At 42.6% G+C, this 26,731-nt stretch overlaps 1 protein-coding gene across 7 annotated transcripts in view; it reads right to left on the reverse strand.

Moving 5' to 3' along the window:
* The window catches only part of myt1a (myelin transcription factor 1a), a 65,047-nt gene that overhangs the window by 29,392 nt on the left and 8,924 nt on the right, over positions 1 to 26,731 (reverse strand). For all 7 annotated transcript variants that reach the window (XM_082517605.1, XM_082517608.1, XM_082517607.1 and 4 more), the window contains exons 6-14: positions 24,932 to 25,993; positions 24,738 to 24,857; positions 23,993 to 24,083; positions 23,558 to 23,671; positions 23,257 to 23,474; positions 20,201 to 20,403; positions 19,845 to 20,060; positions 13,228 to 13,376; positions 3,756 to 3,818 (exon numbers count right to left, since the gene is read on the reverse strand). In XM_082517605.1, coding sequence (XP_082373731.1) covers positions 3,756 to 3,818; positions 13,228 to 13,376; positions 19,845 to 20,060; positions 20,201 to 20,403; positions 23,257 to 23,474; positions 23,558 to 23,671; positions 23,993 to 24,083; positions 24,738 to 24,857; positions 24,932 to 25,993 — 2,236 coding nt within the window. The remainder of the gene's footprint in view (positions 1 to 3,755; positions 3,819 to 13,227; positions 13,377 to 19,844; positions 20,061 to 20,200; positions 20,404 to 23,256; positions 23,475 to 23,557; positions 23,672 to 23,992; positions 24,084 to 24,737; positions 24,858 to 24,931; positions 25,994 to 26,731) is intronic.

Raw genomic sequence — 26,731 nt, forward strand, 5'->3', positions numbered from 1 at the left:
TCTTTGTCTGCATTTTGGGTCCTCTTTGCAAATTCATACAGTGTGCTGCCGCATACTGTGACACCTCCTGGTATATAGCACAATGCAAAAATACCAATTTCAGTTCTGGTTTGGACAGCCAATCATAAAACCTGCCGGTTTGTTCCATTTCAGGCCAGGCCTATCTAAGCAGGCAGTCACTTCTATAAAAAAAAAAATCACTATATTTGTGGTCACTTTCACTCTTTAATTGTTTCAGTGTACAAAGATGGAATATCGGGCCTATGTCATAGACATTGCAGCTTTAGTCCAGAGACAAGGAGAAAAGGTCTAGCAAAGATTCAAATGTCTGTTCCCACTCTGCATGAGACCAATTGTTGTACTTTTTTGTGTGTTTAACTTCATAATGTTCATTCAAACTGGAATCCTTAAACACAGCTATCTGCTCTCCATAAACTAAGCAGATGGCTTTACCTGACGTCAGTAAATAAGTACTAAGAAGCTCATGTTTACATTCTTCATAAATGTTTTATTTAATGTGAGCTGATAACTTTGAAGGCCAGCTTCTTTCATAAAACTCTGTTCCAACGCATTTAAAGTGAAGCTGCATTCGCTTGTACAGGAAAAACAAACAGTCTCCTTCAAAATAACAATAAAGTTGTATTGTGTGGTGGCTGGAATATGACAAACTATTTGATCTCATGTGGACTGGCCACATGTTGGATGTGCCACAGATGCTGTACAATGTCCAGGTATGTTTCAAATCATTTCATTCTTACACCTTCACTGCTTACTCAAAAAGTAGGTCCATATTATCCAAACATCAGTGACACAGGGTTCAAAACTGGTCTAACGCATTCTAGGACAAGTGGCAGAAACATTATCTGTTCCCACTACAACCTCACAGAAGTGGACATCGGAGCAGCCAACCTTAAACAAAGAAATGTGATGCTTGTCAAGTATTGATGAAAAAGAACCAGCTGGCCTGTAGTCGTTATCACTTACTGTATCCTCCAATAAAGACAGATTGGTATGGAATGTGCGAGTCACCAGGAAAGAGGGACCAAAGCTATATGTCAGCCGTGGGAATGAGATGGCCTTGCACACTATTCTCCCAATGACTGAAATGTATTTTAACTTAAAACTTGTTATATAACTATGGGAAACCTCTTCTGTTTGTTTATAAGGAAACCCATTAGCTTCCACAACAGTGGTTGCTAATCTTCCTGGGGCCAAAACCATCAAATACAATCAAATAAAATATTACACAATAAAGTGGATACCAAATATCTGCATAATTTGGCTCTTATATCCACAGTAAATGTTTACAATTAAGAAAATATAAGCATATAAATATCAATGACACTGAAATAAAATACACAAATTTCCATTACAAATGACATTGCCCTCTTACAGTATTTACAATGAATTAAAAGCTGCCTAAATAGGCTTATAAGTGATTTTTAAAATTATGAATAGAAGCCAATTCTCTAAGTGCATAAGGCAACTTATTCCACTGAAAAGATGCTCTAAATATAACAGAGGTTTTCAAAAAGTTGCGTTTAACTCGAGGAGTTACTAAATTGCAGTTTGTTGAAAATCGTGTACTATGATTATGTATTTCATCTGGATATTGCAACTGAGCAGAAAAAAATATGGTGTGTTTAACAGTATTGCTTTTTTTAAAAAAAAAAATACAAGTAAGCCATCGTATAATTCAGCTTGTACAGAAAGCCAAGAAAGTTTATCATGCATTTTATCGATATTTGTATAGTATGAACACTTTAACACTAATCTGGCCGCCTTGTTCTGGACTAACTGAAGTCTGTTCAGAGCTGACTCACTGTTACCACTTCATTGTATCCTAGATGAACATGTTCATTTGTTACTTAGACAAAGTTTACTTCTTTGATTCCACCTTCTTGCATGATTTGGGATATGCATGTTTGCAAATTTGTTGCTGTTCAATAATGTCATCAGTAAGTCCACAGTAAGAGTGTTGCTGTTGAGGGAAAGCAAACAATGTTCTTCATGATTGATGCACCTTCTTCAGCTTGAAATTAATTGTGTTTTAAAGCACTGTTGGTATGTAATCTAAAATCTGAGTTTTGCTTCTGTCAATGAAGAATAAAAAAAATTGGCACAGAGTTTAGTAAAGAAAAAAACGAGCGAGTATTTTCTATGTGTCTTGTGATTATTCATTTTTAAGACATGAGAATGGAGGCTAGAATCTTTTCCAGCTGTCATAGGATGAGAAGGCAGGGTACACCCTTGTCATGACTTTATTCCAAGGCTCTCACGGCAATACAGACAGCAATTCATGCTGATATTTATAGATCTGGCCAATAGGAAGAACATGCCCACACAAGAAACCAGCAGGTGGATATTTCCTCAGTTTTGCCCAAGTTCACCTGGTCTAAGTATAGAGAGGCAACCTGAACCCTTCTGTCATTGTGCTTATTCTGAGGAGAGGAAGAGTTTGGTCTGTCTGCTGACTTCAGCCAGGTATTGGATGTAGAGGGCAGTATAAGTAAATACAGTATTTTGGTAATAATGTGTGAGAAGTTTGAATGCTTTGCTTTTCCTGCAGTGAACACAGCTATAGACACACACTAGGAAAGTCACAGGACTGGATGCCATAAAAGTAATGTGTCAGCAGAGATGGGCAGTAACGTGTAATCCGATTACTTTTTTCAAGTAACGCGTAAAGTAAGGGATTACTATTGCAAATTAGATTTCTGTTACTTTCCCATAAGCACGCTGTGTTACTGCATTACTAAACCGTGATTTTGTTTGTAAGAGTGTCTCATGACAACGAGCGTGTGATGTCCGTGGCAGCAACAGACGTGTGTAGATCAACAATGGATAATATGGAGGACGGGAGAGAGTACGACCATGCAGCTTTTAAAGCTTGGAAGTACTCACATTACTTTGAGTTTGATTCCGTAAAAAGGGTAAAATTAAACTTCAAATCTGAGCAAGCACTGAGCACGCTGCCACGGGAATGTGAAATTCACAGAGAAACCCCCAAATCCCTCCACTGACATGACCACTGCGGTGGCAAACCTCCACCAGTCCCACTCCTGCTAAACAGGTGAAAGTAGATTTAAGAGTGGCATGACTTAGTGCTGCTGAATCTTTGATTTGAGTTTTTTCTTTTGCTGTGCATTACTTGGATCTATTTGAAAGAGTGAGTGTACACACATTATTTTATTTTATATGCTGAATATGCAGAAAACAGGTTTAACTGTTAAACAATTTTCTTCAAGTCAAAGACAGTTACATATAATAAAATGTTTGCTCGATGCAATGTGCATAAAGTTAAAAGATTAAAACTAATAAAACAATTTTTAAAAAGAGGCTTTTCCATTTGATTCAATTTTATATGATGGATTATGCAGAAAAATGGGCTGAAAGGTCTATTGCTTTATTACCTATTCAGATTGTGTATCATGTTTTTAAACTAAGTAATAAAATAATAAAGTATATAATTACTGTTGAAAATAAGTAATCAGTAAAGTAATGGGATTACTTTCATGGAGAAGTAATTAGTAACTAATTACTATTTTCAAGTAACTTGACCAAACTGTGTGTCAGTAATGGTGAACAGTGTTCTGACTGCTGTCTGACAGACTTAGTAAAGACAGGCTAATGAGATTTTTCTTTCTTTTTTTTACAGGCCAAAATGAAAGTTTTTTTTTTTTGCTATAATCACACTTTGAAAACAGCAGAAGCAAACACTGGACATTACTTCTAAGCTAGATTTGAGGTCTTACCTCCGATGTGATGCGTAATTGCCAGTAATGTGTCCACTGCCATCACAGCCTGGAGTAGGACACCTAGGGTCAAGAACACATTCACAGATCAGTGTAGTGCTTCTACAGACTTTTCAGAAAACAAAAGCTTTCTTGTGCACATATCCTGTGTCTTGCATTGTCTTTTGCTCCCATGTTTTCATTTCATTTCATTTAAATACTCTCCCTTTCTAAAAGAGAAACTCATAATTACATATGCAATAAAGCAAGCAACAAAAATCGACTGGTACTTAACTATAACACTTTTCTTTATATATATATATATATATATATATATATATATATATATATATATATATATATATATATATATATATATATATTTTTTTTTTTTTTTTTTTTTTTTTCCATTTTCACAAATAGTACATAATTACATAACATAATAATGTGTACAGTTCAGAGCCATAACCCCCCCCCCCCCCAAGCAACCCCCCCCCCCAAAAACACCCCACAAAGCAATAACAACCCCCAAAACAAAGCAAAAACAAAAACAAACAAACAGACTGAGAACTAAACACAAAACAAAACACCAGCTCAGATCCATCTAAAAAGTAAATAAAAAATATAATACAGTACAATACCTGTGGTCCCAGTAGTACATTGCAGTTTGAACACTCAAGAGAATCCTTGTAACATAATACTAGAGACATCAGGTTCCACATAATTCAAGTATGGTTCCTACACCTTGAAGAATTGGTCTGTTTTTGAGTGCAGTACACATGTAAGATATTCCAATGGCACTAGATCCAACACTACTCTTTTCCAACCTTTAATAGTTGGTGCTTTTTCATTAATCCATTGGAGTAGTATATTCCTCACCGCATAGGTGAGAATACAATACAACCTCCTATTATTCTTGGATATTAACCGCCGGCTGGGGAGACTCAGTATGAGAGACAAAGGGTCCATCTCCAATTTACAACCCAAAATCTTCTCCATTTCAGATAACACATTAGACCAATATTCTTGCAATTTCAAACATGAACAGAAGCTGTGAGTTAGGGTACCAATTTCTGTCTTGCATTTGATGCACATGGGTGAAAGGGTAGGATTATATTGATGTTTAGGGGCAGGGATAGCTCAGTAGGTAAAGTGGTCGCCCCATGATCGGAAGGTCGGCGGTTCGAATCCACTTAACGGCTACCCTGAGGTACCCCTGAGCAAGGTACCGTCCCTACACACTGCTCCCCGGGCGCCTGCTTAGTGGGCTGCCCACTGCTTCACTGAGTGAATGGGTCAAATGCAGAGAAAAACAAGTAATTTCCCCATGGGGATCAATAAAGTATCCATTATTATTATTATTATTATGTCTGCGAAATATGGATATATGCATTCTGTGTATGATTTTTAACTGTATTGCTTTGGTACGATTACAAACTGAGATTGATTTGGCATAACTCCAGACATGTTTCCACTTTTCATTATCAATTATTATACCTAACTCCTTTTCCCGTGTGCCTTTAAGCCTCTGTGACATCACTGAAGATACAGAATATAAAGCCGTAGAAAATATCTTCACAGGTACCTCTTTATCTGTTAAAAATAATAATTTCTTAACATGAGAGACTTCATGACTCTCACTGAAGTTAGTACTGTGCAAGATATAATGCCTTATCTGTAAATAATGGAAAAAGTCATGTTTGGGGAGAGAATATTTCTCAACCATTTGGTCAAATGGCATAACCACATTGTCGGAGAATAAGTCCCTCAGTCTGTGAACTCCTTTGTTCTTCCATTCCTTAAAACCTATATCAAACATCCCCGGTTGAAAGTGAAGATTATTCACAATAGGGGTGAACATAGATGTTAACTTCAACCTTCCCTCAATTCGACATACTGACCGTCAGGCCTTAAGTGTATTAAGTGTGATTGGATTATCACAGCCCGATCTAATATCTTTAAAGTTCTTAAAGAACAGTTATTAAGGGACAGTTAGTCCCTTAATGGATACTTTGAAAGAGAGGTTTCAATCCCCAACCAGATAGAGTGTGAATTATTTGTGACCCAGTCATGAATATAGCACATGTGAGTACTCAATTGATATGTACTAATACAGGGGTGGGCAACTCCAGGCCTCGAGGGCCGGTGTCCCTGCAGGTTTTAGATGTGTCCTTGAACCAACACAGCTGATTTCAATGGCTAAATTAGCTCCTCAACATGTCCTGAAGTTCTCCAGAGGCCTGGTAACGAACTAATCATGTGATTCAGGTGTGTTGACCCAAGGTGAGATCTAAAACCTGCAGGACACCGGCCCTCGGGGCCTGGAATTGCCCACCCCAGTTCTAATATTTGGTAAATCTAAACCCCCTACTGAACCTGGGAGCTGTAGTGTGGCCATCTTAAGTTTTGGTCTGCGTTTGCTCCATATAAAAGAGCTTAGCCAGCTATTCAGATCCTTCATCACCCTATTTGAAATTATAACTGGAATAATTTGAACAGGATATAACAGTTGAGGCAAAATATTCATCTTAACCATTGGTATACGTTCTAGCCAGGAAACAGGTAGGGAATTCCATCTCTCCAAATCCTGCTTTACCTTCTTGAACAGAGGGGCAAAATTTGCTTTATACATTTGTTTAAATTTTGGAGTTATAAATAGTATACAAAATCTGTGGGGGACCTCATGAAGAGGAAAGAAAACAGTCCAGTTGGCACTGAATTAAGGCTCCCAGTTGGCATAGCCTCCGACTTAGTCAAATTTACTTTATAACCAGAAAACTGACTAAATGTATCAATATTTATTTATTTATTTATTTATTTATTTATTTATTGTCATTGTCAGAGAACAATGAAATTGCATTTGGGGCTTCCGTACAACCCGTAAATAAAATAATGAAGAAAATAATAAATACCCCTTAAAACCCAAGTGTAAATATTTAACCCAGTGTGACTCCAGTGCAATAAGACAATCCTTAGCAACAACATGAGAACATGACAAGTAAACATGAGAACCTGACAAGTAAGTTCAGTGCTATTAAGAAGTTGGATATGGTTATTGTCCGTGAGAGGGGGGCAGAGAGTTCAGGAGCCTCACAGCCTGTGGATACAGGCTGTTGGCCAGTCTGGATGTTCTGGCCTGTATAGACCTGTACCTTCTCCCTGAGGGCAGCAGATGGAAAAGGTGGCGCGCAGGGTGATGTTGGTCCCGCAGAATACTGTGCACCCGTCTCAGACAGCGAGTGGGGAAGATATTACTAATCTCTGGCAGACTTATTCCAATAATTCTGCCAGCTTCTTTCACCACCCGCTGGAGTGCTTGCTGATCGGCCTTGGTGCAGCTGGGGAACCACACTAGAAATCCATACGTCAGAACGCTGCTGATGGCACAGTTGTAGAAGTTCAAGATCAGAGATCTGGGAATGTGTGCGCTCCGCAGTCTCCTCAGGTAGTAGAGGCGCTGTTGGGCTTTCCATGCAACTGAGGTGATATGGTTGCCCCAGGACAGGTCCTCGGTCACAGTTACCCCCAAGATAATAATGTTAAGTAAAGCCGGTACTGATGTCTTGCATCCAGAGAAAGCACCAAACCGCCCATGTTCCTTTGCTGAGCAGCCTGAATCAGACTGAGAAGGGGCCTGACATTGTTACGGGAATTACGGCCTTTTATAAAGCCTGTTTGCTCTTCTTTAATAATTAGAGGCAGGAGAGTTTCGAGTCGAGTAGCTAATATTTTAGAAAGTATCTTCTGGTCCACATTTAGAAGAGCTATCGGTCTATAAGAGGAACAAGACTCTGCACACTTCCCCTTCTTCAAAATAAGAGAGATATTAGGTTCCCTTACAGTCTGAGGTAATCTATTACGCAAGAACGAATATCTAAACATATTAAGTAATGGGTCTATTAACAGCTCACTGAATTCTTTATAAAATTCTCTACTAAAACCATCAGGTCCTGGGGCTTTTCCGTTCTTTAAAGTTTTTATAGCGTTTAGTACTTCCCCTCTAGAAATGGGAGCATTGAAGGTGGTCTGTTGTTTTGTTGCTATGGTAGGCAGATTGAGCCTGGAGAAGAAATCCTCCATTAATTCCAGTGCGTCAACTGGTTGTTCAGATGTATATAGTCTACAATAAAATTCTTTGAAGATGTTATTTATGGTTTTACTATCATATACACGCTCATTCTGAGCATCACAAATAACTGTAATAACTTGTGTTTCGGATCTTTTCTTGGTAAGATATGCCAAGTATTTTCCGGGTTTGTTTCCATGTTCATAAAATCTTTGTCTACAGGGAGTGCAGAATTATTAGGCAAATGAGTATTTTGTCCACATCATCCTCTTCATGCATGTTGTCTTACTCCAAGCTGTATAGGCTTGAAAGCCTACTACCAATTAAGCATATTAGGTGATGTGCATCTCTGTAATGAGAAGGGGTGTGGTCTAATGACATCAACACCCTATATCAGGTGTGCTTAATTATTAGGCAACGTCCTTTCCTTTGGCAAAATGGGTCAAAAGAAGGACTTGACAGGCTCAGAAAAGTCAAAAATAGTGAGATATCTTGCAGAGGGATGCAGCAGTCTCAAAATTGCAAAGCTTCTGAAGCGTGATCATCGAACAATCAAGCGTTTCATTCAAAATAGTCAACAGGGTCGCAAGAAGCGTGTGGAAAAACCAAGGTGCAAAATAACTGCCCATGAACTGAGAAAAGTCAAGCGTGCAGCTGCCAAGATGCCACTTGCCACCAGTTTGGCCATATTTCAGAGTTGCAACATCACTGGAGTGCCCAAGAGCACAAGGTGTGCAATACTCAGAGACATGGCCAAGGTAAGAAAGGCTGAAAGACGACCACCACTGAACAAGATACGCAAGCTGAAACGTCAAGACTGGGCCAAGAAATATCTCAAGACTGGTTTTTCTAAGGTTTTATGGACTGATGAAATGAGAGTGAGTCTTGATGGGCCAGATGGATGGGCCTGTGGCTGGATTGGTAAAGGGCAGAGAGCTCCAGTCCGACTCAGACGCCAGCAAGGTGGAGGTGGAGTACTGGTTTGGGCTGGTTTCATCAAAGATGAGCTTGTGGGGCCTTTTCGGGTTGAGGATGGAGTCAAGCTCAACTCCCAGTCCTACTGCCAGTTTCTGGAAGACACCTTCTTCAAGCAGTGGTACAGGAAGAAGTCTGCATCCTTCAAGAAAAACGTGATTTTCATGCAGGACAATGGTCCATCACACGCATCCAAGTACTCCACAGCGTGGCTGGCAAGAAAGGGTATAAAAGAAGAAAAACTAATGACACGGCCACCTTGTTCACCTGATCTGAACCCCATTGAGAACCTGTGGTCCATCATCAAACGTGAGATTTACAAGGAGGGAAAACAGTACACCTCTCTGAACAGTGTCTGGGAGGCTGTGGTTGCTGCTGCACGCAATGTTGATGGTGAACAGATCAAAACACTGACAGAATCCATGGATGGCAGGCTTTTGAGTGTCCTTGCAAAGAAAGGTAGCTATATTGGTCGCTGATTTGTTTTTGTTTTGTTTTTGAATGTCAGAAATGTATATTTGTGAATGTGGAGATGTTATATTGGTTTCACTGGTAAAAATAAATAATTGAAATGGGTATATATTTGTTTTTTGTTAAGTTGCCTAATAATTATGCACAGTAATACTCACCTGCACACACAGATATCCCCCTAAAATAGCTAAAACTAAAAACAAACTAAAAACTACTTCCAAAAACATTCAGCTTTGAAATTAATGAGTTTTTTGGGTTCATTGAGAACATGGTTGTTGTTCAATAATAAAATTATTCCTCAAAAATACAACTTGCCTAATAATTCTGCACTCCCTGTAGTAAACTTAAGGTTAAGTTCTTAATCTTGTGTAAAAAGGCTATCTAAAGTTGATCTGACAGCAGATATCTCTTGCAGTAAGGCAGGAGTTGGGGAATCAGCATAAGTACTTTCTTTTGTTTTAAATTCTGTCATTAACTGATTCTGCTTCCTCAATTTCTGCTGCCGCTTATTGGTATAATTTAATAGTTTCCCACAGTAGGGCAGAGTCATTTGTTGACTGCCGGTTGATGTACAAAAAATATCTAAACTCAGTGTTGAAGTAAGATATAAATGTATGGTCCTTTAGAATAGTTGTATTTAACCTCCAGTATTTTCCTCTGTTTACCATATCTTTGAGAGAGAGATCCAGCATTACATTGGCATGGCCTGAGATTAGAATACTACTAATTTCACACGATAAGACTAAGTGCAACAATAGCCCTGGTAAAAAAAAAAAAAAAAATCAATCCTAGTTTTATTCTCCATACATCTACAAATCTCAAATCTTCACAGATAGAATTAAGTGCCTTAGCTTGTGGTGAGAGAGGCAAAGGCTTGTGGGGGAGCCTGTCAATAACAGGATTCAGTATACAATTGAAATCTCCCCACACTATAGAAATGTCAGAGTTAATCTCAGCGAAGTCTGTAAATACTGTGGTCATAAAATCAGACGAATGAGCAGGATGGTAGTAAACATTCAATATAGAAACAACCATACCCAATAATATTCCCTTGACTATAACATACCTTCCATGCCTGTCCTTGACACACTCTGTATTTGAAAAAAGGGGGCTTTTCCTCACAAGGATTGCACCCCTCTACTTCTTGAGGTAAATGACGAGAAAAATACCTGTCCAATTCCACCTTGCGGTAATTTAAGGTGTTCTACATCATATAAATGTGTTTCTTGCAAAAGTACAATATCAATGTGTTCTTTTTTCAGAAAGGTGAGTATTTTTCTCCTTTTAATACGATTATGGACCACTCTTACATTCCATGTACACAAATGCAGCTGATTACTTGCCATATTATTTAAGTCACCTACTGATAGACAAGTTACTGACGAGTAGTGTCTTCCTGCCTCTGTTCAAGTGAATGAAGCAGCGAAACGGCCTCCTTCGGGGTGTTAAATCTCCTCTGAGTCCCGTTCACCATTACTCTCAAGGTAGCTGGGTATAGTAATGCATAGTCCACATTCATCTTCCTCAGCCGCACCTTTACATCATCGAAAGGTTTCCTTCTTCGAACGACCTCAGCTAATCATTAAAGAAGGAAATCCTAGATTCCTTACATGTGGGGCTGTCCTTGTTAGATCGGTGGGGTCCGAGCCGACGAGCCGCCTCCATCACGCGTTGTTTATCTGCATAGTTGTGAAACTTCATTATAAGTGGCCTGGGATGTTGATCAACGCCGGGCTTCGGTGCTGAGGATCGGTGTGCTCGGTCAAGTTTCAGCCTCCCTGCCTTTGTGTCCATCTGGAGGTACTCCGGGATCCACTTTTCAAGGAACTTAACTGGATCTGGGCCCTCCGTGCCTTCAGGTAAGCCGACTATACGTACGTTGCACCTGCGACCTCGGTTGTCAAGTTCATCTTTATGTTCTAGCATCTCATGTATTTGTTTCTCGAGTTGTGCCAGCTTAGCCTCTGATAATGTCGCCGTGTCCTCCACATTAGCAATCCATTTCTCCGCCTCATTCATTCTGGTGGCGATCGCCTGCAGCTGTGAGGTCTGTTTTTTAATAGCTTCGAGAACAGTAGAAATCTTGGAGTCAATTACTTTAGTAAGATTATCAGTTATTCTATCCAAAGCGTGAACAATACTTGGTTCCATAGAGCCGGGACTAGCAGACATGCTCAGTATCTCCGGTATGGTGCCTAGCTCCTCTTTGTTTTCAGCATAACTGGGAGTTTTCCTCAATGATTTTTTTGTACTTCTGTCCGAGATTTTTAGGAAGTAACTGTTCAGGTTCATGTCAAAACACTCCCCTTTGGAAATTCTGTACTTGACGCCGTTCAAATATAAAGATATGAGATAAATATTAACAAATACCACTGGAGCTCACTCAGCCACAATGTCTACTCTACGGCGCCATCTTGAATTCCCCCCTAACACTTGTCTACTCTGAGTACTCTTTTGTGCTTTTTACTACAAGCTTCATTCACCCAGCCACACACATGTTCAAACCTTGGTGCCCGCTCTAACATTCACACACACCCTCCAGTTGTGAGTCAGGAGCATTGGGAGGAACTTGAGTTCAGTACTTGAGGATACTGACCCACCCATATTCTGCTTGGTAGATGACCTGCTCCATAAGGTGACAGAAAGTGACAAACAAGAGACAGAAACCTTCTGTCGCTTGTTTCTTGCTCACCCTGGCTAAATAATAGAACTTGTGGTCTTCAGCATGCCTGTTGAAAAGCAGAGCAGCTATGAAAGACCACGGGTTTGTTTGTTTATCAAACAATGAGACAGTGAAAGAGGCTATTTTAACAGAGCGTTATATATTTATCAGTGACTTTGTAGATAAGATGAAATTATCTTTATGTTCCTCCCATTATGAAGATGATCACCAGTGTCCTGAGTCATGTATCTCCTTCTCTCCAATAAAAGTGAATGACTTAGTTACAGTAATGGGAAAGATGAAACCCTCATCATCCTCGTTAGAGATCTTGCCTCCTTCTGTCCTGTTTGGAACTTTCACAATCACTTCATTGCTGTCTATTATTAGCAACTCACTGAGAAAAGTTTGTGGGTTCTTTCAACACATCACATTCGATCGGGGACCCCAGTTTACATCCTGCATTTGGAGAGAGTTCTATGCCATTGTCGGTGCCAAGGTTAGTCTTTCCTCTGGCGTCTATCTGCACATTAACAGGAAAACCAAACGAGCCAACCAGGAGTTAGAAGCACTGTCCACCTGGAGCAAGCAGCTATCCTGGATCAACAACACAGTACCGTGACGTCTTTGGCTATGGTGTCTCTACATTTAACATCTATCAACCTCCTCTGTTTCCACCAACTGAAGCTGAGAGTTCTGTCTCTTCTGTGCAGCAGCATCTGGTTAGCTGTTGGCACCTGGAAGGCCACTTAGGCTGCTCTCCGCAGGACAATGAACCAAAATACGCACATTGCTGACTTGCTGACGCCAGGTTTCTGACCAGCCTACTGACCTGGTCAGAAAGTTTGTTTTTCCACAAAAGATGTTCCACTCAGAACAGAACCCAAAAAAATATTACAGTTGCTTATTAACCCTTTGAAACTGAGGCCTTGAATAATCCTTTGTCAGTAGTTTTACACTTCTTATTTAATATGAGGATACACAAAGTTTTCCATCTGTCCCAATTGAACCCCCACAACCCAAATTTCAAAATTTCTTTGCGAGCACTAATTTGCATGACATATTTCATTGATATAATTTCTCACATGCACACGTCTTCCTGCCCTACTGACATAATCCCTCTTAAATGTATTAAACATTTAGCTATAATTTCCTATAAACCCCTCTTGAGATTCCACTGCTTTAGATCATTACAGACCAATTTACAAACTGCCATTCATTTAAAAAAAATCTTTGCAACTGGGTTTGTTTCTCTGCCACAGCTCTTAATTGTACAGCTGGTTTTCATCACACAAGGTTTGTAAAAAATATTAAAGACTTACACAAGAAGCTCTTTTTTGCTGTCTTTGGGCTGAAACTTGACCTTGAAGCTGGTGGTGGTGACCTCACCGGGGTATTTCCTGTCCTCCAAGTTCTCTTGGTCCTCTTCCTCACCTTCAGATGAGGTATATGAGGGAGCTGTGTACTCCACCTAAAGCAAGGTAAGACATAAGGTGCTTGTAGCAAGGACCCAGGCTGCCAGACAGTTTTTCCCAAATGTGAATTTTTTTTATTTGTGCAAACAATTTAGGAGACAGTCTGCTCCATGCTCTCACGGCTTCCTGCCAAACAATAACCGAAAGGGAGGAATCCCGTTGAGGCCTGGGGCACCTCCTGCACTGTAAACAACAGAGGGGTTGGTGGGGTGGCTGAAGAAGAATTTAAAATTCATGTTTCGTGCAGTTCTTTTAGTGTACAAGACATGAACAGAGGCCCCTGGCCAGTCAGTATCTCTTTTGGGATGCTGGTTAACCAACTCCGGACACTCCAGGCAGGACATGTGCCATCGGCGCACATAATCCGCCTGGAAAATCATTTTCCACGGCTTCTTCTTTCGTGCGAGTGTTATGAATCACTTAATAAATCCATCAATTTTAATCACTTGGTCAAAGGCTGAGCATAGGATGTCATCGCAAGACTGTTATAATAGGAAATCGTGTGTGGAGTGAATTACTAGAGGCAGCGGGGCCTCAAGTGAAGTACCTGCCATCTCCTCCTCCCCAGAGTCAGCATCAGATGACCCGCATCACCAGTGAGCACAGACACTACACACCGCTAAAGGTCGTGAATGCATCCCTCATACTGCCCCAAAAGGTTAATAAACCCTGGCCAATCTGTCCCCAGAATTAAGGGATGTGTCTGGTGCGAGCTAACTGCAGCCTTTACTCCATGCATTTTTTCACCTGTATTTAATTTGATTGATTGATTGATCATACTTTGTTCATCACGAGGGAAATTGGGTTAAGGCAGCCAGCCATGCCAGCGCCATCTTACCCTTCCGACCATACATACATTACACAAAGATCATATGGGAAAGACAGGTCAGAGAGGTATAACAATGGTAAATACACAACATGAAGAAATACGAGGAGAAAAAAGAACTCCCCCCAGACTGAGCTCCAACAGGGAGATCAGTTTGAGAACAGAAAAAAAACAACACCTCAGCGCCTACAAAAAGCACATGACTATCAATACACTATAGAAACACGAGACAAGCAACAGGGGAGGGTAAAGGGTAATAGAGAGCCGGTGTAAACAGCGCATCCGGTCCTGCAGCATGTCTGCGTTGGTCCAGTCGACCGCTATCTTCCCCGGGAGGGGACAAGCATCGAAGGCGTTTGGAAAGGGAGGGGGGATGAGTGTGTATCAGTGTATGTGTATGTGTGTGTGTGTCCAGAGTTCAGCTGAGACAGTGTCCTTCGCCCTGCCAGGCTAAGTAAACAGTCTTCCAGCCAACCCAGGTGGCCTTGCATAGGGGAGGAACAGTCTAAGCACCGTCTGTTATCAGGGTGTTTTTGTTCAGCTCCAGCCTTGAGATCACAGCTGGTGCTGAAGTGGTAGCCGCATGAAGTGATGGTGGCTTTTATTTTAGTGCGAACAACTCTTATTCTGAGTGCTTCTCCAAGGTGTAATCCAATTTGCGCTCAGAGGTCTTATTCTGAGTGTTCACGGCAGCTGCAAGCTTCTCCAAGATCTTATCCGTGCTGCACTCAATGAGCCCATTTTGAGAACTCACGCCTCGTCCCATCGTTTCAATCCCAGCGGGCAGCCTTGTGGGGGTTTGAACAGCCGGTTTCGCTTTCTTAATTCTTCGATAAGCCAGGGCCAAGCCAGCTCCGATCAGCAAGAACCCTGTTATCATGGTTCCGAATAGATAGATATCTTCAGCGTCTTCGATCGACAGTCCCGCCAGGCACACAACCCTCGAGTAATGCCACCCGTCCATCAAGTATCCAGCAGGGAAAGTACCTCCAGGACACTCAGGCTCACCCGAGCCCAGACTTCTCATTGAGAAAAGGGTGTCAATTGCATTCAGGGACCAGTTGATCAAATCCATAATTCCTCTCTGTGAGAGACTGTTCCAGGGAAAAGTAATACAAAAAACACAAGACTAGACAAGGACACAAGAGGCCAAGCAGGGAAGCTAAGGGAGAGGAGGAGAGGAGAGGAGAAAAGTGTCACGGTCCTGGGTCGGTGACCCAGCGCTTTTAGTTTGTTATCATTTTTTAGATGATTGTTTAGGTTCTGTGTTATATTCGGTCTGCCTCTGAGTCTGCGTCTGTATCTGTCTGTCTATGGTGTCACCCCATCTGTTTGTGAATCTGTCTGTTTAGTTCAATGTCTTGTCTGGTTCCATGTGTCTGAGTTTCCTGTTTTATTGTGAAGGTCCGTGTCGTATGTGAGTGTGATCAGGTTACGTTTCCCCTGTCCCGTCAGCCCAGATTCCTCCCAGCTGTGTTGCCCTCCTGTCTCTCACCCCCTGATTACTGGTGTGTGTATTTAAGCCCTGTGTGTTTTCCTGCCTGTTGCCGGTTCGTCTGTGTTCCTCCGTGTCAGTCTGTGTTATTCAGTGTCCAGCTCGTCTCTCTGCCTCTCATCCCCTTTTGTATCATCTCAGGTTTGTCATTTAGCTTTCCCAGTTCAGGTCTTTAGTTTTGTCTTCCCTCTTGCCTGTTTGCCTTCTCACCCCTGTATAAATAAACTCACCGGCATCTTATCCACTGCCTGCATCTTGGGTCCTTCTTCTAACTCCACACGGCTCGCCTCGGCAGCCGTGACAGTACGAACCGGCCACTATGGACCCAGCAGCATTCAACCCGCCCAAGGAGCTCCGGGAGGACATTGTTTACTCCGTGGACAAATTAATTAACGCGTGGCTGGAGCACGAGGGGAGAGAATTTCGCCAAGCCGTGGCTAATCGGCTACAGCGCTTGGTTTCTGGTCTCCCCTGGCTGCTCAGCTCACTTCACCCGCTCGCACAGAATTTCATTCTGAATGGACTCCGTCTTCACCCCCCGGCTGTTACCACCCACCCTGCAACTCATGCTTCACTGCCCGGCCCGTCAACCCAGCCTTCAAGGGGGAAACGGCGCTCACGCTGCCGACGCTCCTCGCCACAGTCGGACCTGGGGATTTCCGAGCGGGCAGCTGTGGTGAGTGGACAGGACAGTATTATTGGTCTGAACTGTTTACTCAGGGGTGATGTTCTGTACGGCACAGGACAAAAACTGTTTATGGCCTGAAGCTCAGTTAGCCGCCCGGCCAGAAGCTCAGTTAGCCGCCCGGCCAGAAGCTCAGTTAGCCGCCCGGCCAGAAGCCCAGTCGCCACCTCCGCCACATTCAGCCTCACAATCCATAGCTCAATTACAGCCACAGCCAGACTTATTACAAACCCTGTTACAATCCATGGCCCAGTCAGTAGCCCGGTTGGCAGAAGAATCATTAGCTTTATCCTCAGTTCAGCCTCCTGTTCAGCAGCCACCAGCCCTGCATCCTGTGTCAGTTGCTCCACCACCTGTTCAGCCATCACCTTCACCTACTCCTCCTGTACAGCAAGCCATGTCAGTCCAACCCATAACGGACAGTTCAACAACTTCGTACTCTAAGCAGAGAGACAAACCCAATAACAATGGAAACATTCCTCAAGAGCTGGCCAGTTCTGAGACTGAGACACACTCCAGGGCCTCCCGAGAGGCTGGGTTTCAGCCCCCAGCTGACTCTGGACCCCTGGAGGTTAAGAAGCCAGCTGAGGACTATACCGGACTGTCGCTGCCTGAGCTGAGTCACTGCTCAGTGCAGCTGCAGTCTGTTTTATGTTTGCCAGAGGCCCGTGTGCCTGCTGGTTCTGTTGCGTCCCTGCCAGAGGCCCGTGTGCCTGCTGGTTCTGTTGCATTCCTGCCAGAGGCCCGTGTGCCTGCTGGTTCTGTTCCGTCTCTGCCAGGGGTCTCCGCACCTGCTGGTTCCGTTCTGTGTGTGCCAGGGGCTCCGGTGCCCACTGGTTCTGAGACTGTTTTTGCTGGGGGGCCCGAGGAGCCCGTCCAGCGTCCGGCCTCGTCAGCTGGGGGGCCCGAGGACCCCGTCCAGCCATCAGCTGCAGTCTCATCACCAGCTGCAGTCTCATCACCCTCGCCCGCTGCAGTCTCAGCTTCAGCTTCAGCATCCTCATCAGCTGCTTCGCCTAGCCCAGCTTCAGCATCCTCATCAGCTGCTTCGCCCGGTCCAGCCTCCGCTTCTGCTTCAGCCTCGCCCGGTCCAGCCTCTGTGTCTTCATCCTCATCAGCCTCGCCTGGTCCAGCCTCCGTGTCTTCATCCTCATCAGCCTCGCCTGGTCCAGCCTCCGTGTCTTCATCCTCATCAGCCTCGCCGGGTCCAGCCTCCGTGTCTTCATCCTCATCAGCCTCGCCGGGTCCAGCCTCCGTGTCTTCATCCTCATCAGCATCGCCGGGTCCAGCCTCCGTGTCTTCATCCTCATCAGCATCGCCGGGTCCAGCCTCTGCTTCCGCCTCGTCTGGTCCAGCCTCTGCTTCCGCCTCGTCTGGTCCAGCCTCTGCTGGTCCAGCCTCTGCTTCGCCTGGGGCTGCAGGGGCCACGCAGCCTTCAGGTCCCTTACTACCACCTCCACATCGTCGGTCATCTGCCAGGCCGCTTGTTGGGCATCTCCGCCACCGTGGACGCCCTCCTGAACGCCGCCACTGCCTTCCGCGTGGCCGGCCTCCGGACTTGTTTCCACGCCGCTGTTGCCGTCCGCACGGTCGGCCCCCAGAACTGTTTCCACGCCGCTGTTGCCGTCCGCACGGTCGGCCCCCAGAACTGTTTCCACGCCGCTGTTGCCGTCCGCACGGTCGGCCCCCAGGACTGTTTCCACGCCACTGCCTACCACGTGGCCGGCATCCAGACCTGCCCCGCTGCCATTCGCATGGTCGGCCTCCTGAACTTGACCATCTGGGCCTTTTTGGACTCTGTCCCTCCGTCCTGGGCCCCCTCCGTCCGCCCTGGTCGGGTCCTTTTCTGTTTTGTTTTGGTCGGTTTTTGTGTTTCTGCTGGGCTGTCTGGAGCCAGCCCTTGAGGGGGGGTACTGTCATGGTCCTGGGTCGGTGACCCAGCGCTTTTGGTTTGTTATCATTTTTTAGATGATTGTTTAGGTTCTGTGTTATATTCGGTCTGCCTCTGAGTCTGCGTCTGTATCTGTCTGTCTATGGTGTCACCCCATCTGTTTGTAAATCTGTCTGTTTAGTTCAATGTCTTGTCTGGTTCCATGTGTCTGAGTTTCCTGTTTTATTGTGAAGGTCCGTGTCGTATGTGAGTGTGATCAGGTTACGTTTCCCCTGTCCCGTCAGCCCAGATTCCTCCCAGCTGTGTTGCCCTCCTGTCTCTCACCCCCTGATTACTGGTGTGTGTATTTAAGCCCTGTGTGTTTTCCTGCCTGTTGCCGGTTCGTCTGTGTTCCTCCGTGTCAGTCTGTGTTATTCGGTGTCCAGCTCGTCTCTCTGCCTCTCATCCCCTTTTGTATCATCTCAGGTTTGTCATTTAGCTTTCCCAGTTCAGGTCTTTAGTTTTGTCTTCCCTCTTGCCTGTTTGCCTTCTCACCCCTGTATAAATAAACTCACCGGCATCTTATCCACTGCCTGCATCTTGGGTCCTTCTTCTAACTCCACACGGCTCGCCTCGGCAGCTGTGACAAAAAGTGCGACTGCCTTCGTCAAGAGCAAGAGAGCAGCAGCACTATGGCCTATTCGTGATGTTCAGGTGAAAGTCAGCCCAAGCAACCAGACATTCGACTACACTTGTCCCATGCTTGGAATGATCCCGCAGCTTATCTAGGAGATGGCGATGCACCACTGCCTGCTCCCGGTGCACAGCTACCAGGTCAGCCAGCAACTGGGTTAGCACCTCCACTGGCTGAAAAGAAGTGACTGTAGCAAGGACCCAGGCCGGCAGGACGTTCTTCCTGCGTGTGAAGGTCTTTTTTTAATTTGTGCAAACAGCTTATAAGACAGTCCGCTGCATAATTTCTACAGCCCACTCTCTCTGCAGCTCAGTGATCCTCTCCCCTTAGGTCCAGGGATCCTACTGAAGTAGGGAGCCATGACCAGGTGATGGAGAACAGATATGTGGGGCAGCTTCACCGCTCCCCTGCAGCTGAGCCACAAACCATGCCACCTTATTAGACCACCACCCAATGTAAGGGTAATTGAACAGTACTACTTGTTCCCTAAATCATTTTTTATGGTTCTGTAATGGTTAATCCACCATGTGCATCACTTTAATCAAACCAACAATTTAAAGCTAAAATATAATTATTTCTGTTATCAATGAACTTTCTAATGTATTATTTTTCAAGAAAGGAGAAAAAGCAGTAAAGTACATTATTGTTTTTTGATTAAGATGTCAAATTGAAAATATTTACTGGCGTTCCAAATTAAATTTTTAATGGTTTAATATGACACTAATAATAATTTACGACTTCAATCTTGACAGATTTCTAAAGTATTTGTGTTTTTCTTGTTTTTATTGCAGGTGCTCTAATACATTTATTAAGAACTGTAGGTTCCCAACAAATCAGCTCTGATTCGCTTTCATTTTCTCTAGCTGTCCTCATTTACAGTAGATCTCTACTTACCTCTTCGTGGTCTTCTTCTTTGACACCACCCATTTTGGTGAAGTCAAGTGGGCCTTCCCACTCTTGCTGAGTTTGGCCCTGAGATGCAATGGCTCCCACATGTTGAGAGGAAGAAGACAAAGAAGATGAAGGCTCTGGAGACTGTACTCCCTCCCGCTTGGTCTTCTTCATGCTAAGGTCCAAGGTGCCATTCTCATCCACCTCAATATCCGCCTCCTAAGTGAGGACACAGTGTGCAAATGTAGTGACTGCAAACTCAAAGAGCACGAGTTTCATACACTGTTCATTGTTAGGCTATTTTAAACCGTAGTTTTAAAAAAGAAGCTTGCGTCTAAATGAAATTCACTGTGCATCACCTTGGTGCAGGGCTCCCTGGTCTTGGTGCTGAGTGTCTCTGGTCTCTCCCAGCAGCGGGTGGACAGGTTGAGAATAGCTGTTGCTGCCATGTGGGCTGCCTCTGCATCTTGGCTATAGTCATAACCGCTGGAGGACAAGGTGCTCATAGAAAAGCTTCCTGACATGCTGTGACTGGGGGAGGATGCCTTGGGGAATAATTTAGCTGCGTACAAGTGGAACAAAATGATTTCCTTGAGACATGAAATTGGGAGGAGATTACTGCATATTCTACGACTATATGAGTGCAACATATGTACTAGTTCAGGTTTGCTTTTAGTTATAGCAGAACCTCATACAATTTTATACAGAGCTTGGCAAGTGAAAAAAACAAACTTTTATGTATAAATTATTTAAAAAAGTAAAACATTTTATACAAAAACATACAGTTATTAATACAAATTTATAGACGTTACTGACAAAAATTGTTTTTTGGTATAATGTCATTTATTGATCAGAATAATTGTAGAATGACATATTCCATTTGGATATAACTCAGGTGGTTCTCTGCCCCTATAATCTCAGGACTGCGCCTTAAGTTGCTTCTGATACAGGTGTCACGCATGGCAGCTCTGCCTCTTTAGCATGTGAGTGTGAATGGAAAACATTATAAAAGCCCTTTGCAGAACCTAGCTATGTTTGAAAGGTGGTATAAAAAATGTGAATAAGACCATTTCACATAGAATGGTTAGCACTGTCACCTCGCAGCAAAAAGACTCCTGGTCTAAACCAGGAACCAAATGAGGCCTTCATATGTGGAGTTTGCACGTTTTCCCTGTGCCTGGCATCTTCCAGGTAGTTCGGCTTCCTCCCACAGTTCAACTGATAGGTTACCTTGTGCTTGATGGATGTGAGGAGGGTAAATGTATAACAGAATTAGAATTTTTCCCCATCTGTCTCTCTTCTCATGTTTGGTGTGTGTCTTCTTGTTTCTGTGTTTGGTTTCTTTTAATTGTTTTAATGTTTTACTTTGTAGCTTAGTTTTCTTTTGTATCATGTGTTACTTTTACTTATTCACTGTCACCTGTATTGCATTGTGATGGCTGCAGTTACAGCCACACAGTGGTAATGTCCACCAAACATCAATGTTACAACAGAGGCTTACACATAACACTACATTTACATTTTTCTTCCTTTAGATATAGGATTTCATTTACAGGGTAATAAAGAATTGGTTTTGGTTTAGAATTAATTCATTTATATACTCACATAATACTGTATTTTAAAATAAGTGAGGATATTTTAGTTTACACTGTTATGTATGTATGATTTAATCTTTCTTCTGTTTTCTTTACCTCAGTGACAGCTGCTGGGGTCCCTTGGTTGATGAGCTAAGAGGTGGAAAAGGGGCAGAGCAAGCTTATATGGAGAACTGCAAATTGGGTCATACCACAATTCTGGATCATGGGGGGGAAATGGAATTTGTTATGTTAGTCTCAGTTGGGTTTTTGTGTGTTTTATCCCTTTTTTTGTTTTTGTGGGCTGATCAGCCACTATTTAAGTTTCCACTTGTCTGTTTAGGTAGGTCAGTTTGTTTCAGTTGTTGTAGTGCTTGTGTAGTTTTGTTACTTTGACCTCTTTTATGGGCCCAACATTTAGATTTTTCTGTGTAGTTTAACCGAGTTTGTTTTGGGGTTGAATAAAAAAACTTTTTTGGATGTTAACCTGTACCTGACTTTCCTTCACTGCTCGGTCCATCATGCATCCTTAATTTGGGTCATCATTTCCAGCCTTAACTACATAATCTTTTTCTTTTTGTATTATTCTGTGTTTAAATTGTTTGGAGATTGCAGGAGTGCTTGGTTCTAAAATATATTCAAGAATAAGACAGTGAAGGAAAGTGCTTAATGCTTATCAGATTCACCAAGTTTTTTTCTTTGGTATCTTTAAAGGAGATAAATATTGCCTTTGTCATTTGAAATATCTCATTTAAGCCTTCATCTACTTGTAATATGGATGTATTATAACACTGCAATTGATCAGAAGATACCAAACAAATAACAATTTGCACAGAGGGAATGCGGTTCACAAACAGTGCCATAGAGAGTTTATGTTAAAACCATAACGATACCTTGGAGTAAAAATTGACACAGCTCTTAAAATGGACAAATAGGTAAATGCAGTGGTGAGAAAAAGCTTTTTTCAGCTGAGGCAGCTCTCTAAAGTAAAACCTTTTATTTCTTTTTGTGACTAGGAGAGAGTTTTACATGCATTTGTGACCACTCGGCTTGATTATTGTAATGGACTTTATATTGGTGTTGATCAGGCTTCACTATCACGCTTGCAAATGGTCCAGAATGCTGCAGCTTGTCTGTTGACAGGGACATGCAAACGTGAGCACATTACCCCTGTTCTTGCCTCTTTACACTTGGTTGCCTGTCCATTTTAGAATTCATTTAAAAATTTTATTGTTTGCTTTTAAAGTTTTAAATGTCCTGGCTCCTTCTTACCTGTCAGACCTTCTACACCAATACAGTCCACAAAGGTCTCCCAGATCAACTGACCAGTCACTCCTTGCTGTCCCCATGCCGAGACTGAAACACTGGGGGGACCCAAATTATGGAATAAACTGCCCCTCCATATTAGGCTGGCCCCAACACTTGAAATGTTTAAATCACTTTTAAAAATACACTTTTTTTCAAAGGCTTTTTAGGAGTTGTACCAGAGTCAGCTTGTAGTCAGTTTTAGTCAGCTGTTGGTCACTCTTAATCTTTTTATTTTGTTAATCTTATTCATTGTATATCTTATTGTCTATTTTACTCATGTTTTAATATTTAATATATATACTGATTTATTTTTATCTTCTTTTTCATTTATGTATTTATTTTATTGTTATTTATATTTATTTCTTTGTCTGCTTAATGTATGTTTTTTAACTGCTGTCTCTGTTTTATTATTGGAAAGCACTTTGGTCAACTTTGTTGTTTTTAAAGTGCTATATAAATAAAGTTGGATTGGATTGGTTATAAAAAGCCTGTAAGTTGTTAAGAAATAAAAGCAAAGTGAAATTGTGTCTTACTTTTGAAGGCTTTGGGTGATGTTTCAGCAGTGCTAGGTGTCTTTGGAATGAGCGTACGCTTTCCAAAAACCTGACCATCAAAGCTTGCATAGTCAAAAGACACCTTGGAGTATTTCTCCAGCTCCTTGGCCAGGTTTGCTCGAGGTGTAGTGGTCACCGTGTTGGGCCGGTAGCTGCCATACTGAGGGATCTCCAGCTGTTTGACAAAACACATGGGCCTAAAAAAAGAGCCCTGATTTAGGTACTGATACTTTAACATTGTATGAATCAATTAGTTGAAAATTTTTCTTGCATGTCTCACCTGAGCACTCTGTCAGAATTGGAAGAGGGTTCACTGGCTGAAGCCTGTAAATGAACCTGTTTGTCCTGGTTCTTGTTCAGCTTAGCAGCTGCGGCAATGGGGCAGCCGGACAGACTGATGGGGAGGCATGCCAATGATATTGCATTTAAAGAAATAAAATGCTCATCAATAGAAACTCACTGAATTGCTGGGAAAGCAGTGTAAGCAGATGTGAGCACAATGAAATGTTATGCAGTATTATTTTGCAAATGTGTGTGTGTGTGTGTGTGTGTGTGTGCAATCAGATCTAGGATCTTTAACACTAAACTATTTAAAAAAAACCATCAGAATACAAGCCTCTTTTTACAAGTTCTTTTCTATGAAGTAGTGACAGTCAATTTCTGTTTCATATACTGTTGTAAAAAGTGTTCAGAGTGTATCGAGTGCTTTATTAACCTGCGATGTGTGTTGCGGTTGCTGTTAACATGGCCTTGGCCTGTGCAGCCAGGAGTAGGACACTTCAAGACGTTCTCATGCATGGCCAGGACTACAGACACACAGCAAGTGCAAACTCAGGTCAGTGCATTTATCTTGCATTAGGTGGTTTCACAGCAGTAACAGTAGTAATGTACGTGTACACCTGTATGAGCTAGAAAAGGACAAGTGGCAAAGATACAGAATTTACAGCAGTAGTGGAAGTAAGAGTAATGGTAAAGCTGGTAGAGTTAATAATAATATTTACAACCTGAATTCCAAAAAAGTTAAAAGCCTATGTAAAATAGTTGACTTAATATGCTGAGGATGTGACGTCTAATGCTGTGGAACACCTCACAACTAATAAACAAACATACAGGTCAGGGAAAAAAAGCACCCCAAAAGTAAAGATAGGGATTCACCCATCTGTGAAAACCTATGATGATATTGTATTCCGAAATAACATTACTAAATATAAATTTGCAGGATGCTACCTAGAATTTGGTGATTTTATTATCTAGTCAATTCAGTGTTGGCCAGTCATATAGCACCAATCACCTTAAGGCACTTTAAATCGCAAGGTAAACACCCTACAATATTAGGGACACTTTTTTAGAAACAGGTTTGTGTGTTAGCATTATTGGTCAGTATTTATTAATCATGGTGATAATTCAAAGTGCACACATTTGAATGTTGGTCAATGAAGTTAATGGTAAGCTATACTTACTCTCTGGAGGGATTCTGTCTTTGTGAGGACATCCAGACAGACTGCGATGATGGGGATACAGCCCAGTCACATGACCCGTCCCATCACACCCTGGCGTTGGACACTTGACTTCCTTTTTTTCTGGAATTTTATTTAGATAGTGATCACCTACTTTCTATGCAAACACGTTCACATTTGACTTTGCTGTTTCTTACCTTTGCTGTAGTGAGTGGTGCGGCGGGCTACAGCAGCAGCCTCTGAGCTCTTGCTGGATGATGTGTATGGTTGGTAGTCCAGGGAGCTCCGGCTCTCCTGGCCTTCCTTCACTTCCTCCGCCTTCAGAGCAATAGCCTGCTCCAGCAGCCCCAGGTTCCCCCGAGTCATATCCCAGTTCTCTGAGTCGTCTGTTATTCCCGAGCCCTCTGAGACACGATCCTGCTCCTCTCCTTCCTCTTCTTCCTCCTCCTCCTCCTCTTCCTCCTCTTCATCTTCATCATCATCATCATCATCATCCTCAGAGCGGACCTCTATAACCACTGTTGTTGGAGAGGCTTTACTGGAGTCTTGGTCCTCCTCTTCCTCCCCCAGGATCTCACTGTCTTCCTTCTCTTGTCTGTGATCCTCCCCCTCTCTCTCCCCTTCCTGTTCTTCATCCTCTTCTTCCTCAGTCATGGGAGTACAGATCTTTTCTTCCCTGAGTGACACCTCAGTTTCAGATCCCTGAGTGCGTGGACTCAAAGTGTAAGGAGTGTCAACCTCTTGGAGGACCTCCCTGTCTGTTCCATCCTCCTCTTCTTCTTCTTCCTCTTCTTCCTCTTCTTCCTCTTCTTCGACCTCTTCTTCATCAGCTTCCCTCTTATGCTGCTTTGACTCTTTGGCCAGATGGCCGTAATCACCACTTGAATACTGATGATCTGAGTTTTTCTGGCTTATCACTTGTCTTTCTATTACCCTCTCTTCTACAATATTCTCAGGACTTTTTTGCTGTCCATTTTCTTCCTGTTCTTCTGCTTCTTCCGCCTCCTTTGTTTCTTTTAGATCAGGAATGCCTGTTAGCTCTGCGGGTTCCGCAGATGGCTGATTCTTTGTCATCAGACAAGCATCCTTCACATCCTTTGTCTCTGTTTCCTCCTGCTGAAGGTCATCAGCAGGTTTTACTTCCTCACCAGCTTTCTCACTCACAGTTTTGTTCTCAGCCTTTGCACTGATGTGTTTGTTCATGTCAAGGTCAGCTGAAGGACACACTGCTGTTACTTTTGTCACCTGTGAGGCCTCTGCTGTGGAGTTCAAAGTACAGATAAATGTCATTGCCACAGATTGTTTTGTCTGTGTCATCTCACAAAAACAAGCATTGTGACTGATCTTGCAGGTGACTTGATGTGATTTGTTTAGCAAGAGTGAAGTGAAGCATGCAAACCAAACTGTAGACCAAAGTCAACTGTTCTGGAAGTTGGCTTTGGTCTACACTCATGCCAAACTCTCCGCTATCTTGAAACGGTTCTGTTCGTCACAGTCACTGAAATACTGATTATGTTTTTTAATGTCCTTGTTTTTATACAAAGCTCATTTCTGTGACACTGGATTACATATGCTTTAATGTGTCTATATTTCAACTACAAAATGGAAACTCGGATCAGTTTCAGGTTGAAGTAAGGAATTACAACTACATGTACCTTTATCAATATTTTTCAAAGTCTACAATGTTACTTTTATGTAAGTAGGCATTACATTTTAAGATCTACTTCACCCACATCAGAGTAACATCAGAGTTGACAGTGACAGAAATTGTAATTTTGTGTCTGTACACCACAAACAAGATTGATGTTAACAAAGGTCTTGCGCTATCTGTTTAGGAACTTTTATGCACAGCCCCTCCATTTTCAGAGGCTTTACAGTTTATTATTCCATAACAAATTACAACAATAAAAGATCTGAAAAACCATTCAATGAGAAGGTGTGTCCAAACTTTTGACTAGGAAATAAGTATTTGATCCCCCATCAATCTGCAAGATTTC

The sequence above is a fragment of the Aulonocara stuartgranti genome (assembly GCF_965226115.1).
Source record: "Aulonocara stuartgranti genome assembly, chromosome: 20".
Taxonomy (NCBI): domain Eukaryota; kingdom Metazoa; phylum Chordata; class Actinopteri; order Cichliformes; family Cichlidae; genus Aulonocara; species Aulonocara stuartgranti.